Source organism: Prunus dulcis, chromosome 6 (assembly GCF_902201215.1).
Source record: "Prunus dulcis chromosome 6, ALMONDv2, whole genome shotgun sequence".
Classification (NCBI taxonomy): domain Eukaryota; kingdom Viridiplantae; phylum Streptophyta; class Magnoliopsida; order Rosales; family Rosaceae; genus Prunus; species Prunus dulcis.
Genome location: NC_047655.1, coordinates 18,118,694 through 18,136,462, shown reverse-complemented (window position 1 = coordinate 18,136,462; position 17,769 = coordinate 18,118,694). Strand labels below are relative to the sequence as shown.

Below are 17,769 nucleotides of genomic sequence, written 5' to 3'. Positions count from 1 at the left end.
GACACGAGCTACTTGATTCAGATAAGGGTTCACGAATCTCTACCCGTCAGAACTCTTACCTATCTGGATTCAAGCTTTGATGCGAGCGATACGTTCCGTAAGTTGCCATAACATCCTCCTAATTTCCTTCATGTCGTTGTAGTTGTCAACACGACCTTCCATCCAAAAACCTCCCTGATAAAGCAAATCTTAAGTCATAGCTCTGATACCAATTGATGGGGATCGAGATCCGAACATAGGTCACCAACCACATACACAAGTACCGAAATTTAGGGCTAGTGCAAACTCACATAGATCGTAGCAAATCCATGCCACAAATAAACTATTTCATTAATCATCAACATCATAGTTGGCGGCACATGGACATGAAAATTTACTTGGTCCAAAAGTAAACTAATTAATTTATAAAATCACACATAAATAATAAAAGATATCCTAAAACTACCTAAATAAGAAAATAACAATATATCATGAAATAACTAATTAAATGCTAAATATCTATCTTAATCCACCCCTATGTTCCTGTATCAATGACCAATGTTCCAGTTGGTTCTATACATGTGACCCGCTACCAAGGAAAAAGAATTGCAATAGCTAAATGATGGTGTGAGTCAGCCATGACCTCCAATTACTAGATCTAATCCTCTACAAAAAGTAAAAAAATTCCACATATATTTTGACCACTTCAAGGTGAAAATAAAGTTGCTCCCTCGGTAGAACTAAGATAAAGTTGAGCCAAAAGATCCCGATTCAAGATAAATTCATGGAAGATTTCCTTATATTAGCTGCAAATGAAGAAATTTTATTATAAGAATCATTATACAATAAAAAGAATTGGACAATCGGTGCGTAGGATCACTAAATGGGAAATTGACATGGTCCTTTCCTCATAGAAGTATAACAACGGAAAAACTGAAATAAATGTGTTAAAATAAAATTCACAAATGAAAGATATATGTGGATTATTGGGCTCTCAATTCAAGAATCTCCTGGATGATGTTCAAAAACATGCATCCAAAACGCAACAGCAGCACAAGGCAGCACAGCATCCCTTCCAGAAGCCATCACCTTTTGACTTTGTTTCTACAGCTCCATGTCCATGGGGATTTGGGGCATCTCTTGTTGGATAACCAGCAGGTGGTGGAGCCTGACTCGGCGCTGTAGAACAAGGTGGGGGAGGGTATGCTGCTCCAGAGTTAGTTGATGAACTCATCTTTGAATAATATTTCTAAGGGCCTTCAAAGTATTCTATGGAGGTAGAAGAAGAAAATAAAAGAGAGATGCTAGAAACAGAAGGGAATGAAAACAAAGTGAAACACTTAGCTGGGTTTGGTTTGTTGGGTAGATGATAGATGAGGCGCAATTTATAGATCAAGAAAAGCAAGTGACAATTATTGGAGTGGTTGTTTCTGGGAAGATGCGTATTTGATATCTTACTAGTGGCTCTTACGCGGGCGGCTACAGTGTACACCGTGTACCTATGTGGGGCAGTTCAGACCCCAAAAAGAAGAAGTAAGAAAGAAAGAAAGAAAACAAGACTACTAAGCAAAACGCAATGGGCCCTGTTCTGTTCTCATAATTAGTTTTGGAGTGGACGACCTACGTAGGAAAGAGCAATTATATTATGGAAAATACTTCCCTCCATTCCCCGTTAGTAAAGGAAGAAGTTTCGACATTTATATCAATGGCAGTTTGATATATGTGTAGAAGTTTTTCTTTTTGTGTTTTTTATAAATTATTTTTGCACATGTGTCAAATTATAATTTACAAAAGGCTTTTTATCACAAAACATCCCTGACGTTAGCGAAACTATCAAATTACATCCTTAAAGTTTTTTTTGTATCACCTATGGTCAGGGCGGAGGTGTGCTTAGGCCGGCAAGGGCCTTGGCCCTCCCAAAATTCTGAAATAGTATATATATTGCCTTTGCATTGTACAACTTAGGACAATATATATATATATATATATATATATTAAATTAATGCTTGTGGTCCCCCACAATAAAGAGAAAGAGGGATTTACATTTTCCCCTCCAACTAAAAGACTCTTTCCTTAGCAATATGGCAAAGTTACTCCTAGATTCTACCAACATAATTAATAAAAATTAAAAGAAACAGCCAATCAAATCTTTCTTTCACAAGTATATTTAAGAAAATAGAGAATTAAAGATAATCGGTTATTTATTTATTTACAAGCTTAACACTGGGAAAGAAATCAACATTAAACCCTAATATATTGGCCCCTTCACACATAAAATCCTAGCTCCGCCACTGCCCATGGTCCTTAACGTTAATATGGGTGCTCTTAAATAGTCCATTCGTCAAAAAAATCGTTAAATCCCTATTTTATAAGAGATATAATCATCAAATCAATTCCTTTTGAACTCTTCAATGCCTCGGACCCATTTGCCACCAATTTGGAACCATTTCCCTCCATTTCTCGTTGTTTTTTTTTTTTTTGCTAATCAACAAATATCTATTTTAATTTTTTTTCTACAACTTCACCTTTTATGCTTCCTGGGTGCTTGGATAGCACCTTAGTAAAGTCGTTCGTCAAAGAGATTGCTGTTTCTATAAAGTCGTTCGTCAAAGAGATTGCTGACTCTAAGTAATCAAATTTGAGAAGGAAAGTTAGCACAAACAATGTAATGGACCAATCACATAAGAAGGTTGTTATTAATCAGCAATAAAAAACGAAGAACACTGAAAAGTACAGGCATTCAAGCGTAAATCATAAAGATCGCATCACACATCAATCATCAATATGTCAAAACAAGAGCAAAAAGAATAGAGGGGGCGGGGGTGGTCGTGGGTCTTGAGAGGAGACATTTACAGGGAATTCTCACAAGCTCCCATCCTATAAAAATAGATGGAGCTAAGTCCCTTGCCTCAAGTATTTAATAAACAATTTTAGAGCAACAATTCATCACAGGAAAGATTTCGAACTAAATAAAAAACAACACAAAATATAACAGTCCAAGAATATGGTGAATAGGAGAATTGAGATTGTGATACAAATAAGTTCCTAAACAAGGCATATCATTCACAGCACAAGAAGTTCAAAGATTGTGATACAAATAGTTTGACTTTTTGACTTTATTGTATGGTCGATCAATATGCCGCATGGATGGTTGGGATTTTATCTATCCTTTGTATGAGCCTTAGGCTTTTGTCTTAAGCAAAGAATCTGAGAAATACCCAAAACTGTCTAAGAATTGCACCACAGAAGTTTTACCCAAACAACTACTCCATCTTCCTCTGTTTTTCATTCTGAAACTCTTCCTCAAATCTTCTATTGTTTATCTATTATGGTGGCAGTATCGAATCGAATGACATAAGGGTTCTATTAGATTGAACAGCCAATATACATTTTCCACATGTTTGGTCACACGTTGTCCCACATCATCAACTGATGACATTGCATACCCCACCCAGCCTAAAATACAGTTAATAACTTCAGAATCCGAGTTCATGTTTTCTTTCTTGTTTTCTTTTCATTTTTTTCAAGCAAATTCGTGAATGTACGGTGTTAATATCATAACGTGAAACCATTTAATACTCACAAAAACTTGTCTCTTTTATTTGAACAAATTAAAGAATTTTACTATACGAATAATGCAACAACAAGAATTACATAATCGAATAATAACGCAAAAGTTACAAAAAGTGAGGAAAACATAATTCACAAACGAATAAAGAAATATATGATTAGTAACTGGGCTGAATTCAAGAATCACATGGGATGATGATGTTCAAAAACAAGCATCCAAGAGACAACAACAACACAAGGCAGCACAACATCCCTTCCAGAAGCCATCACCCTTGGACTTGGTTTCTACAGGCCCATGATGAGCGGAAGCAGGATTTGGAGCATCTCTTGTGGGATAACCAGCAGGTGGCGGAGCCTGCACGTAATAGGATCCGGGCGCCATCGAGTAAGGTTGGGGATGAGGAGGGTATGCTGCTGCGGAATTAGTCGACGAACTCATCTTAGTTGAAAAATAATAAGCTGATTATTTCTAGTTTGGGTTTGGTTTGTATTGGATGGTTTGATTTGATGAATGAAGCCCCATTTTATATGTATATACATGAAGAAAACCAGATGGGAATTGGAGTGATTGTTCATTTCCTGGAAGGTCAATAATTAGTGTCTTAACGCGGGTGGCAACACTACACCGCGTGCAAATCCAAAATGTATGTGGAGAAGAAAAATACAAAATGTTATTCTTCTTATTACTTTTGGACTGGCCAGTGGAAGGTACGTAGGAAAGAGCAAATCATATTATATCCAACTCGTGAGAGGATATCCAACATACTTTAGCTTGGAAAAAAGCTTTGGCTACTTCTCAAACTAAATGGGTTTTTCACACTTTTCATTTTCATTTTATTTTTATTATTTCTGAGATTCTTTTAACTTTTTTATTTTAAAATTTGACCAGTGTCAAAATACCATTTGTTTTGAGGATGAGCTCCTTCTTAGTTTTTAAAGAGCCAACCTTTGTGCGTCTCGCTTTCTAGAAGTATTCTTCAAGATGGTAACCTCCTTAGTTGTTTGTAGGTTAAAGCCAAAACAACTTAGCAGTCACTTGATATTTATCCTCTACAAATAAATTATAGTTTCACACCTGGATAAAAACTTTTTACATTAAATTTTTTAGTTTCTTTTTTTGCTGTCACATTTGCATCAATGATTTCATTCACATTTTATAGTTATATAACACTAATGTAAGTAAGGGCTTAGCCAAGTTGATTAGAGCAGATGTGTTCCTTATTCTGCACTTGAGTTCAAATCTCCCTTCTTATAATTTAGATTATATTGAAATAGATTATCGTTTGTATCAAAAATAACAATAATGCACACGTGGACACATGACTTTTATTATATTTTTTGCAATTGTATTTGTCCAAGAAATTGTTTTCCATATCTGTATAATGAGATTTTAATACTCTTATCAAACTGAAGAGCACATATAAGAGCATCTCCAATGCAAATATGTAAAAATAAGGATGTAAGTGACTTTTACATCTTCGGTGGTATCTTGATTGGAATATTCCAAGATGTAAAACCAATTTTCAACCTGAAATTTACTTTCACCCACTAGAGAGGTAAAATGTCAAAAAGTGTATATTGTATTTTTTGGACCGTCGGATTTTTTTTCCTATTGAATTTAATTAATGTTATGTTTAATTTTAATTTTTTAACGTCATAAAGCTTTTCTATTTATTTTTTGCATTTGAATTCATCCGACATATTAAGGAAATGAAACATCAGTAATTGTTTTTTGTTTCGTATTATACTAGTTAAGGTTGTTGGGTTAAGCGATATGTCTCACATTGGGAATGTAAGCCTCTATAAAATATCTTTTATACAATGACCAATGCTTCAGTTGATTCTATACATGTGACTCGTGCGCTATCAGAAAAAAAAGAATTGCAATAACTAAATGATGGTGTGAGTTAGCCATGAACTCCAGTTACTAGATCTAATCCTCTACAAAAAAAAAAAATAAAAAATTCCACATATTTTGACCAATTCAAGGTGAAAAATGGGGTTGCTCCCAGTAGAACTAGGATAAAGTTGAGCCAAAAGATCATGATTCAAGAAAAATTCATGGATGATTTCCTTATATTAGCTGCAAATGAAGAAATTTTATTATAAAAATCATTATACAATAAAAAGAATTGGACAACCGGTACGTAGGATCGCTAAATAGGAAATCGACATGGTCCCTTCCTCATAGAAGTATAACAACGGAAAAACTGAAATAAATGTGTCTAAAATAAAATTCACAAACGAAAGATATATGTGGATTATTGGGCTCTCAATTCAAGAATCTCCTGGATGATGTTCAAAAACATGCATCCAAAGCGCAACAGCAGCACAAGGCCGCACAGCATCCCTTCCAGAAGCCATCACCTTTTGACTTAGTTTCTACAGCTCCATGTCCATGGGGATTTGGGGCATCTCTTGTTGGATAACCAGCAGGTGGTGGAGCCTGACCCGGCGTTGTAGAACAAGGTGGGGGAGGGTATGCTGCTCCAGAGTTAGTTGATGAACTCATCTTTGAATAATATTTCTAAAGGGCCTTCAAAGTATTCTATGGAGGTAGAAGAAGAAAATAAAAGAGAGATGCTAGAAACAGAAGGGAATGAAAACAAAGTGAAACACTTAGCTGGGTTTGGTTTGTTGGGTAGATGATAGATGAGGCGCAATTTATAGATCAAGAAAAGCAGATGACAATTGTTGGAGTGGTTGTTTCTGGGAAGATATATATTTGATATCTTACTGGTGTCTCTTACGCGGGTGGCTACAGTGTACACCGTGTACCTATGTGGGGCAGTTCAGACCCCAAAAAGAAGAAATAAATAAGAAAGTAAAAAAGAGAAAAAGACTACTAAGCAAAACGCAATGGGCCCTACTAAGAAAATACTTCCCTCCATTCCCCCGTAAGTAAAGGAAGAAGTTTTGATATTTATATAATGGCAGTTTGATACGTGTGTAAAAGTTTTATTTTTTTGCGTTTTTTATGAATTATTTCTGCACATATGTCAAATTGTAATTTGTAAAAAAAAAAAATATCTTCTCTGGGATAGTGGCACTTTCTAGAAGTAATTTTTTTAATATAATCCTAAAGCTGCTCATGAGGTGGGAAGAAAAGCATTCCTCAACAGTGTTTTCACTCACGAATCTCATGATGAAGATTTTGATCAGCAAGAATTTAAAAATACCAAATTCTAGGCTTATGTTCATACGAAAAATTGAAGATGAATGATGCTTCGGATTGATAAGCACTGGGTGCTTTCCTTCTCATCAGAACTCATCTTATACTAGTTACATCAAATAAAGCTCTTGTATTATTATCAGTACCTTAACATATACCCATTAGATAAACACCTAATTATCATCTATATTGCATTATGATAAGATAAGATAGGCGCACATAACTTACAATTTGTCCTCAAACTAGTGTTTATCCCAAAATTCCCCTAGCAATAGGCCGAAAGCTTGTATGAGTTGCGAGCGTTCCACTATTAGTACGAAAGAAAGTATAATAGAAAGATAAATAAAAGGAATCAGACCTTGTTAGAAGAGAATATATGACAAAATAGGCCAGGAAATGGAGATCAAATTAACATCATCAACTGAAGCAACTGATATGACAGCAAGGTGAATTAATTCGAAACCATTCATCGTGGAAAAAAGAAAAACCAAGTAAAGTAAACTAGAAACTCAAATTACATGTAGATGAAGTTCAAAAGCAAGCATCCAACAGACAGCAGCAACACAAGGCAGCAGCACATCCCTTCCAGAAGTCATCACCCTTGGACTTGGTTTCTACAGGTCCATGAGCAGCTGGAGGAAGATTTTGGTCATTTCTTGTGGGATACCCAGCTGGTGGTGCTGGGGCCTGTACATAATAAGGTGCAGGGTGTGCTACTGTGGTCTGAGTAGTAGCTGAACTCATTATCACTAAAGTAGACGATGGAGAGAAGAAAATCAAAGTGATGAAAAGAATGAAAAGGTAATTGGGCTATTGAGAAGATGGCAGATGATGAATTTATATAGAGAGAAAAATTAATTAAAGCAGCTGAGAATCGGAGTGGTTTGCTGCTTAGAACTCAGAAGGTCGGTAATATTTTTGGTTGCTTTCACCGGGCGGCAACAACGCGTACGTAGCAGGGAAGAAAAAATAATAGGACGATTAAAACAAGGCAAATGACTGCCGCTTTTTTCAATGGGCTTCGATGTGTAACCAATCAAGGGCCACAACCCCCAAATTTCCTTTCTTTTTTGACTCCATCTGAATTATATTTATAGGTATAAAAAGAGATGGTGATGTATGAGAAATTCCGTGACACCACCCCCCAAGTTTTATAATCAAATTCACTCATGTTATAACGGATTGGCCTATCAACTTGAACTCTCACAGAAAATACTTTAGCGCGAATGCATATCACCAGGTGCTACTAGTCATATTTGAACCACATAAAAAAAAGTACATATTAACAAGCTTTGTTGCATCTAAACCGGATTATTTAGCTCGGCAAGTTTATGTTCCTTTTTAGTCAAGTACTGTATAGATCAACCCTAACATATACGTGCCAACTTCATATTGATCAATTCGAGTTGTGTACTTACAACCTCATGTTAGATTTATCACGACTTTCATGGCAACCTCTAAACTATGGTGGGTGTTCTAGCAGCCAAACCTTCAAAAATAAATAAAGACAATGATAACAATTGAACATTGCACCAAGGATGCGAAACAGTGGCGGAGCTGCCATGGCAAACCTCCAATATACTTATTCAAACATTATCATGCACATCAACATTAATATTGTTTGAACTAAACAAAAGCATTGTTAATAATGCATTCCCCATTATTAAAAATTAGGACGTATTCAATCGCACGCCGTAATATATTAAAAATAAAAAATAAATTCATGACATATAAATATCAGTTATTAACAATACACACAAAAAATATGCTGTAAACATCAAGTCGTAAAAGCTCCATACAATGATAACAATTGAGCATTGCTCCAAAGATCCGAAACAGTGGGGGAACTGCCATGACAAACCTCCAATATACTTATTCAAACATTATCATACACATCAACATTAATATTTTTTGAACCAAAAAAAAAAAAACATTGTTAATAATGAATTCCTCGTTATCCTGAGAATATAACCGCAATTTTCAACGTCTAGTACCTAATTATTATTGAACTTCCACTAGAACTTAGAATTCTGAAGATGCACATGATTTTTTTTTATTTTTTTTTTTAATCAATGTGAGTCTCATGTTTGTTAATAGTGCGCGGAGGATACCTTCCAATTTCATCATTCTTAAGAGCACTTTCAGCAATTTTCCATTTGCCATGACGCAAGGGAGAGGGGGAGGAGTAGGGCAGTCACTATTCATGTGAATAGTAGCTGCCCTTGCAAAAAGCAATGTGTGTTTCCAGCCGTTGCTATGGCAAAGGGCAAATACTGTTCATTTTTTTGTTTTTTTCACAAAAGTGGCTACCCTTGCAATAAAGCAATTTGTGTTTTCAGCAGTAGCTATGGCAAAGGGCAAATACTATTCATTTTTTTTGTTTTTTCAACAAATTTTTTTGCCTAAACAATTAATTTGGATAATATTTTCGGTTTTCATGTGTCATTTTTTATTATATAAAATTCTCATCTCATATTTTCAGATAAGATTTTCGGTTGCCACGTGTCCATATTTATTATAAAAATGAAAATTGAACAAATGAATAAAATTGAAAATTGAAAGTGAATAAAAATTTGTGTACAAAGTGAAAAATAGTTGAAGGAGAAGAAAATGTATGAGGATTTGGTGTTAAAAACGAAGAGTATTGGTAGGTATTTATAGAAAAAAAATTCATTAATTTTTGGGTATTTTTGTAAAAAAAAATTCGATTTTTTTTATTGCACAAAAATTGGCTGTCATTGGATTAGAGGAAAAAATCTGATCAGAGTGCCCAGAAGCTGCCACGTGGCTGCTAGCCGTTGACGGTACTGTAGCGGCGCTAACGTCATTCAAAACTCGGGCTAGCCTCCCCCGTAGGCCAACCCAGTCTGCTAGGGTCTACCTGTTGCCCGGGCCAGCCTCTGTTGCTGGAATCGATTTTTTGGCCCAAACACAAAATCCCACACAACCCACCCCCCCCACCCCCAAAAACACTTGCTGCTGGAACTGCTCTAAGAGGTTAGTCAAATAAGAAATTTTACAAATTCTATAACTCTAAATGTTCTTGGTACGTGCTTTCAATTTTCTCATCCAAACGCCATATAACCATGAAGTCAAAATTCAAGTTCTGCGGTCCGCCACTGTATATATGCATTACAAGAATCGAGTACTATGAGTGCAAGGTGCTGACAACTAGTTAAATTACTTCTGTAACTATTTTTCGTGAAATAAAGAACAATCACACTAACGATAAAAAAAAATTGCCAAGTAGTAGCATCTAATGAGCATCATCCCAAATCCTGAACCTGAAGAAAAAATTAAAAAACAAGAACAAAAGAAAGACAGATGTATATGATATTGGAGTGAACAATGGGGTTTAAAAAAAGCAGCAGCAACAGAAGTCAGCAAACCAACGCTTCCAGAATCCGCCATCCTTCATCTTGGTGTCGGTACGTCGATGAGGAGGAGGGGGAGGAGGATTTGAGGCTGCTGTTTTGGGACAACGAGCAGGTTGTTATGCTACTGTGGATGCAGTACTTGAACTCATCTTTAAACAACAGGAAGAGGCTCTTCAAAACCTGATAGGTCTGATCTGATCAAAACAATGGAAAGGATATTGGGAAAATACTAATTAACTTGCTGGGTGATTGGGTTATTAGTGGGATGAATTTGTGGACAGAGACGAATTAAAGGAGGTGAGAATTGGTCCCTTTTAACGCGTCTACTTGCTTTGGGGAGAAGTAAGTCGAGATTTCAAGTACCATTAGGACAAGGAATTCTACTACTATAACTATTTTTTTTTTGTTTTTGTTTTTGTTTTTTTTTTTGGTGTATTTACTAGAATTACTTTTTTATTTTTTTTAATACAATGAAGAATCCAAATTACTCTCAAGTAATTTAATATACAGAAATTGAGGGTTCTAACTTTAGTGCAATGGGCGGACTTACTGTCCTGACCAACTGACATAACCCACATATACTGGAATTACTTTTGTACACATAAAACCAGTAAAAAGGCCACTATCCAGTAATTAATCTTCCTATTTTACTCTATCGTGTGAAAAAACGAGATGGTGTGATTAGTGAAGGGACTACATCTAATTTCAAAATGTTTTTTAATTGATTTTTTTAATTATTCATATTAATAATTTTCTGAATTATTTATTAATAAAATTCTTAATTACAACTTTATCCTTGTATAAATTACTTAAAATGTTCGACCAAAAAAAAAAATTACTTAAAATGACTGACAAAAGAAATTGGCAACACCCAAACTTTTTTCACAGTTAAAAAACCTAAAAATAAAACCTAAAGAAATGTATTTTTATGATGATGAGTTTGAGTGAGAAGCTAGAACTCAACAAGGATGCCCTTATTGGTCTGTTGATGAATAATAAAGGGTCTATCCCTCTGGTTGCAGATGTCTCTGAACACTAGAAAAAGAAGATTGTTGAGTATTTTTCTTTCTGAGGCCTATGATCTGCTTGTTCAAATGTTTCCGCATTCCTAAAGTTGAAAGTTAAAACTCCCACTTCCATTATGCAGATACACCAATAAGTCTCTGTAATACCTTACACAAAGTTGTTTCTATGCTTCTTGTTGCAAAGCTACAACGTATCACTCGTAAAATTTTCCCTGGAATAGATGCATATGGACACAAACATGAAAATACACCCCCAAAAAAAAAAAAAAAAGGTTTTGAACATTTGATTAACTCAAAATGGTGTAGGATAGAGGTAGCAGAAGAAAATCACAATTGCCATTCAAATGCTGATGGATGGTAGTTCAAAAGTCAAAACAAAAACCCCTGAAGTTTTATATACACAACCCTCTTAAATCACTCAAAACTCCACACTTTCTAAACTCAACTCTCTCTAGACTTTAAAACCTTATCTTTTCTACACTTGAAATTTTACACACAAAAAAAATTGAGAGTAACATTTAAAATAAGCACATAACAACCTTAAATATTTGACACAAATTGACCAGAATATGTTTCCTTTTTCAGCATTCTTTCAGGACAGATTATGAAAATTGCTGTTGAAACCTCTGTAAGGCTAGGTGATCCTGAAAATGAAATCACTTCAATCAAAGCTTTGTCCAAGTTTCCATTCTGTTGCTGTCGCTGCATTGTGCTCACGTTTGATTGGTGATCACCACATTTAAATTCATGGCTCATCTTCCGCAAGCTGCACATTGTATCCATGCTTTAGGTCTGTAACAAGTCAAGGTTTCCATGTAAAATGTTTAGACGTTCAAAGATCCAATATGCCCGCATTAAAATACAAGATGGTTTTGCACATGTTAACTAAAGCTTAAGAAGGAAAAGATAAAAGGTTGACAAAAGAGTATATGACAGTCACAATAGGGAGTCAAGATCAGCTAGCAATGGAAAGTTGAAAACAACTCAATACCATCAGGAATTGACTGAACTTTATGACTCCAAGGTGAACTCTTTCACAGCGTAAAATTTTAAGTAACAGGTTTAAGTTTGACCAATTAATGGATATGGAAATACAAATTTTGATAAGTTTACAACTATTTATACATAATATTCTATCATGACATAATCTCAAAGACTAAACTTTATCAAATATCTATCCAGTATTACATAGATATGAACAAACAATTATCAAACTAGAACTAACTCTCGCAAGTTCCCATTCACCTACAAGCAAGATTACACGAATGGGCCAACTCCAAAAGCTTAAGCTGTCAAAGAATGGGCCAACAATGTATATCAAGCTCACAACTACAAGATCCAAAAGTATAGATAGAGAGAGATATACATATCCCTCAATAGAAGGGGACTACATATACACAGAGAGAGAGAGAGAGAGAGAGAGAGAGAGAGAGAGAGAGAGAGGGGCAATTCACAGGAGAAATTGGAGAGAGAATTAAGCCCTGGCTTTTATCTCATCACAAGATCAGCAAGAGAGGTAGAATGAGGGAGAGAAGTTTGTGTGTGTGTATGCTGACCCCTTGTGGACATAAGTTTGTGTGTGTGCATGTGGCATAGTATAGCTTAATTATTTTTCTTCTTTATTTTCAAAGGGGGGCTTCATGGTAAAATCAATGTGGGTATGAGTTGGATATGATATACACATGTATAGTTTACTAACCAACTTGGCCCGCCCATTACACCATCTACACAAAAATCACTGAATGCGTAAAGGAAGCTTCATTGAAGAGATGATCTAGGCACTAGAAGGGATGAAACAAGAATATAACTCATATATTACCAGGACCAGGGAAATGAAGGAACTAATAAAATAAAGGTGTTAGGTGGTGGAATATTTACTCCAACCTAATGATTGTATTCCACCAATACTAAACAAAACAGATTAAATGTTTTATACCAAGTATTGAATATGTTTAATGGTACCTTTCATTGAAGACTTATCATATTTCTCTTTCCTCTCATCATCATTCTTCCATTCACTATCATCATCATCCTCATCATCATCATCATCATTGCCCATTTCATCTCTTCCATCATTTCCTATATCGCTCTCACTTGCTGTCTCCCATTCGGAATCATCGGTCTCTCGGCCATAGATGTCACCAGCATCGCCCTCACAGTGGACACCCCCATGTTTGATAGCTGCCTCTCTAAATAACCAAGCTGCACGCATCTGCTTTTTAACCAATCGCTCCGCATAGTCAGGAACCTTATTTTGCCTCAATGAGAGATCAGGATCATTTGACTGAGAGCACTCGTTTATGAACAGAATGGCATCTAACAAACTCTCTTTTGCAAGCCCAAGCATGTCATAAGCCTGTGCTCTTCTCCAAAGACTTTTGGCATGACGGTTCAGTGGGTTGTGAAGACAAAGTGCACGAGTAGCATCACTAATAGCTGCCAAGGGCTGTTGCAACAGAAGATGACACTGTGCTCGATTACTGTAAAGAACAACTCTCTCCTTTTTGGATCTCATTGGACACAATGCCAACGCTTCTGAGTACTTTGATGCAGCTCCGGATATATTTCCTGATGAAAATAATGAATTTCCTTCGAGCTTGACCACTAGAGCTGCTGCCTGTTTAATATGGAGATCCTCTTTAGGCATATTCTTTTCCCATTTCAATCTCTGTCTGGAATTCAACAGTTCCTCAATCAATTCCTTCGTTCTGTTACTGAAAGAGTTGCGTCCTGTCCCTTGTGACTGGACACATTCCTCAAGAACATTAACAATGGAATCTCCAAGCTTCTTGTGATCACCCAGAGTTGTAATCTCCGCAAGGTCAACAAGTGCGGGTACAGCCTTATCAATCACCTATATAATGGTTTAAGTAGCATTAGGTATGGTATACATTATGATGTCATACCAGATATACATACTACAATAATAGGTTAGTTTATGAAGTGAAGTATTCTGAACTCGTGCATACAAAATGTAATAGGACAATATTTACAAAATCTTTTCAAAGAAGATGATCATAATTACTGAAATTGGAGAGAAACTCTGAGGACATCTCTTCCACCAATGAGATTTACAAAAACTTAAACAGGACAAGGCAGATCTACATAACTTCTGCTCCAAACCGAGGGTAATATATATGATGCATCAAAGCATTCGTGAAGGCAAAAAAAAAACACTTGATATGATATGACCAAAAAAAAAGTTAAATTACTGGATAACAATTAGGAATATCAATCAGAGAAGTTGGATTTTCCATTACAAAAAGGGCTCATCAATGGCATACCAGTATCATGACGTGCACATAATAAGAACACTAAAAGAAACAGTAGTGTATGCACCATGCAGGACCAGATGAAGAACCACTAATGTGGAAGATACCTTATGACATGTACTAGGGTCTTGAACCAACCAAAGAAGACAATCAATAGTCATATACTGCCAATCATCTGATGACCGAGCAATATTACACAATGATTCGATAATACCAGGACAGCTAGCAACAGGTCCTCTACCCAACTTATGATGGCAGATTGTTCTTAATAAACCAATACCAGCTGGTGAGTTTTCATTAACAAGCCCACCCCACATGCCAGGTAGTTTTGTTAAGAATTCAGGCTTGCATATGGTAGGAAGAAACTCTGGTTTAAAGGCAAAGCAGTTAATAAGCTGGAGGGACCAGCATTGTAACTGACTTGCCCATTCTTCTGCCTTTCTGGACTCCATTTCAACACCTCCCATACCGCGGGTGAGCAGATCACAATGATAGCTTAACCTTCTGTCAACATACTGGTAAAAATGAGAATAAACGATTTCTAGTGAGCTCATTGCTAGTTGAATGGAAAGCTCAAGAATTTCACCATGGCTTGCCACAGCAGGAAAAGTGCTGGCATAGGTAGCCAAGTGCCCTAAAGCTCGAACTGCAACTCTCTGTTCAACCCAAGTTAACCTTCCTCTCAAAAGTTCAACTAAGGGAGGAATTACCCCAGCATGCACAGCACTTTCTGCAAATTCTTCCATGTTCATGGTGTATGACCCAATAATATGGGCTGCATAATAAGGAATGTATATATTCTGGTCATGAGAAAGCCAGCGACGATTCTTTAGACCCTTCCATATTAGTGCAGCCATACATTCAAAGATGCCAAGCTCGATGAACTCAGGATCATTTGGATGTGCCATGGCAGTGTTCCAAAGGCCACTGATAGGGAGAACTTGTCCATCGTCATCCTGTGCAGGAAGCTCTCTAAAGAATTTCAGAATGCTTGCTCTTCGCTTGCTTGGATTCCCTTCCTTCATGACACAAAAGAAGCATCCTGGGTATGGACAGTCAGAAGACACTTTATCCATGTTCGGATTACAACTTAAGATCATACAAAGCAGGGCAGGTCAACCCTTCATCTCTTAGCTGAATCAAATTCACTACACGAACAGAGAACATAATTAACATGTTAGCTTGGCATCGATCGGAAAACATATAGCAAGCATAATATTAAATCATAAAATAATTACTGCAGCAGAGAGGAGAGGTTATGTCGGTCAAATAACTCTCTTGTTCAGGTTGGTGCAATAACTCACTTGTTCAAATTTTCCTCATCTCATTTCAATTGGAATAATATCTCGATTCCCAATTCCTAAGCCTATCTTTCTCCATATTGTTGTTCATTAAAATTTGCATCTTGGTTAAACTTTTGCAAACCATTTACCACCCCACATTTAATCCTAAACCCTAAAGCATAACCACAAGACTATCGCACTTCAACTCCAAGGAATTCCACTGTACCATTAACCATTCCACTCACTCTTCCATTCCACCCATCCTGTTAACCATTCACCTCCCTCATTCTTATTAACTCACAATACCAAGCCAACAAAAATAAAATTTAATAAAATAAAATCCAACAACAATCTGAGATGGCAAAAGCAATCAATCTTTATCAATAAGCAGTGAGTATCAATTCTGAGAACAACCTTGTCACATTTCTCAATGTTCCCAACCTGACATTTAAATATTTGATATATACTCAAGTCTTGATCCTATTAAACCTAACACCCATTAGCCCTGTAGGCCTCTCTGAAAACCAATAATTAACATGCTACTAAAGCCTATATAGCCTTTGCTTGTCGTACTTGAAAAGTAAATGTAAACCACTTTATGCCTTATTAAAGTAATGAATTTTGAAGTCCAAATTCAGAATCAAGTTACAGAGTGACAATTCCAGTACAAACAATCCGCAAAGGTACAGCCTTTTAGTAAACAATTAGATCTAAAACGAAAAACAAATGGCAATTTCAAATTGTTTAATGAGATCCCAACTCTAGAAATGCCCCAATCATAAGGAAAACAACATGCGGAAGCAAAAACAAAGGAGGAGGAGGAAAATAGATACCTCTGAGAAAACCTGTTCTGTAGAGATGAGTGAACACTTCAACAATGAAGTAGTGACCCTGAGCTACAATGAGAAAATGGGTAAGAAAAAGAATCCCAAAATGATCTTTGGGTTTCGAAAAAGCCGATTGCTTTTGCTCTTCTTTTTCTACTTCCGCTGTAGGCTAGCCGAACACGAAGAGAAGAAGAAGAAAGGGAGAGAGAGTGGAGAAGAGTGGAGCTGGGAAATGAAAACGACGCTGTTTTGGAAAGGGGTTTTGATTCGGACAGCGGAGAAGACAGATTGCACTGTTTCAAACTTCTAAATTAATAAATCCAATTCACCCGAAAATATTTTGACTTCCAAATTCAAATGGAATGAAAACGTATCGGCTTCGACCACGCGCGCTGTTTATGGAGGGTGGGGCCCAGTTGAGAGGCTTAAGAAAGAGCGCGTGAAGTGGCAACCACATTTCGCTCGAGTGTTAATACTGCGGCAAGAAGACAGAAGTGGAGGCAAAGACTGAAAGATTAACAGAGTAAACGTGGAGGTGGGACGGTACATTAGATTTTTGCTTTCATTTTATTTGGTGGGGTGTGCTGCTGGTCCCATTTCCTTCCACGCCTTGTCCTTTTTGCCATTTTTTTTGAATTCCTAAGGATTCAAACTTTGACGACACCAAACGTACCCTTATTTATCAAAATACATGTATCATGTTTACTCATCTAGATAGAATGGACGAAGTCATATGAATTATGAAAGTTAGATAGGGTAATCAAGGAATGAGAATGAGATCATATACTCCTTAGTTAATCTCATTTTTTATTTTGAGGATATTTAATTATGGATTTTAATATGAAATTTACATAAATTTTAATTTCATGTGTGTTAGTATACGCATGAGAAGTTAGGAATTGGAATCATTTCAAAACCCATGTGTTAATAAACACATGAGAAGCAGGAATTAGAACCATTCTAATACACATTCCTAATAAGTAAACATGTGTGAGAGTGTGATTGTATTAGGGTGGGCAAAAAGTAAACTATCTAAACTAGGGTAGCAACCACACCTATAAGTCTGGAATTGCACACTCCACCAACCTCAATAATGTGTTGTTTTTTTATCGACACAAAACTGACGAATGCTTCAATCGACTATGATCGATTCATTGGGAAATTGGTTCGGTTTGTTTGGTTTGGACGAGCAGTGACAACAGAGAAATGAGGCAGAGAGGAGGAGAGTAAGCAAGATCCGACTAAATCAGGAGTCAGAGAGAGA

General features: G+C 36.3%; 3 protein-coding genes across 4 annotated transcripts; all 3 read right to left on the bottom strand.

Moving 5' to 3' along the window:
• Nucleotides 1-752: 752 nt before the first annotated feature.
• LOC117630399 lies at nt 753-3,931 on the bottom strand. Its single transcript, XM_034363131.1, has 3 exons — nt 3,799-3,931; nt 3,368-3,435; nt 753-1,228 (listed from the first exon to the last, which is right to left on the bottom strand). The coding sequence occupies exons 1-3, from the start codon at nt 3,929-3,931 to the stop codon at nt 1,001-1,003; spliced, it is 429 nt and encodes a 142-aa protein (XP_034219022.1). The 3' UTR covers nt 753-1,000.
• Nucleotides 3,932-5,605: 1,674 nt separating this feature from the next.
• On the bottom strand, nt 5,606-7,465 carry LOC117630398 (cysteine-rich and transmembrane domain-containing protein WIH1-like). Its single transcript, XM_034363130.1, has 2 exons — nt 7,340-7,465; nt 5,606-6,076 (listed from the first exon to the last, which is right to left on the bottom strand). Exons 1-2 carry the CDS (start codon nt 7,463-7,465, stop codon nt 5,849-5,851), a joined length of 354 nt encoding a protein of 117 aa, XP_034219021.1. The 3' UTR covers nt 5,606-5,848.
• Nucleotides 7,466-11,437: 3,972 nt separating this feature from the next.
• LOC117632059 lies at nt 11,438-16,799 on the bottom strand. 2 transcript variants are annotated; one of them, XM_034365433.1, is made up of 4 exons: nt 16,512-16,799; nt 14,503-15,543; nt 13,086-13,977; nt 11,438-11,889 (listed from the first exon to the last, which is right to left on the bottom strand). In XM_034365433.1, exons 2-4 carry the CDS (start codon nt 15,493-15,495, stop codon nt 11,876-11,878), a joined length of 1,899 nt encoding a protein of 632 aa, XP_034221324.1. In that variant the 5' UTR covers nt 15,496-15,543; nt 16,512-16,799; the 3' UTR covers nt 11,438-11,875. The 2 variants fall into 2 exon arrangements, with proteins under 2 accessions (XP_034221324.1, XP_034221323.1); XM_034365432.1 differs by having other exon boundaries at nt 11,438-11,915; nt 16,512-16,798.
• Between the last annotated feature and the right edge of the window lie 970 nt (nt 16,800-17,769).

Coding starts and splice junctions, on each gene's coding strand:
- LOC117630398 (XM_034363130.1), bottom strand. CDS start 7,465: ATGAGTTCAGCTACTACTCAGACCACAGTAGCACACCCTGCACCTTAT. Junction 6,077..7,339: donor CTCCAGCTGCTCATGGACCT/GTAGAAACCAAG, acceptor AAGGCCCTTTAG/AAATATTATTCAAAGATGAG.
- LOC117632059 (XM_034365432.1), bottom strand. CDS start 15,495: ATGATCTTAAGTTGTAATCCGAACATGGATAAAGTGTCTTCTGACTGT. Junction 13,978..14,502: donor ACCCTAGTACATGTCATAAG/GTATCTTCCACA, acceptor ACCATTATATAG/GTGATTGATAAGGCTGTACC. Junction 11,916..13,085: donor TGATAAGTCTTCAATGAAAG/GTACCATTAAAC, acceptor GACTTGTTACAG/ACCTAAAGCATGGATACAAT.
- LOC117630399 (XM_034363131.1), bottom strand. CDS start 3,931: ATGGCGCCCGGATCCTATTACGTGCAGGCTCCGCCACCTGCTGGTTAT. Junction 3,436..3,798: donor TGATGGCTTCTGGAAGGGAT/GTTGTGCTGCCT, acceptor ACTGTATTTTAG/GCTGGGTGGGGTATGCAATG. Junction 1,229..3,367: donor TGACCAAACATGTGGAAAAT/GTATATTGGCTG, acceptor GAAGGCCCTTAG/AAATATTATTCAAAGATGAG.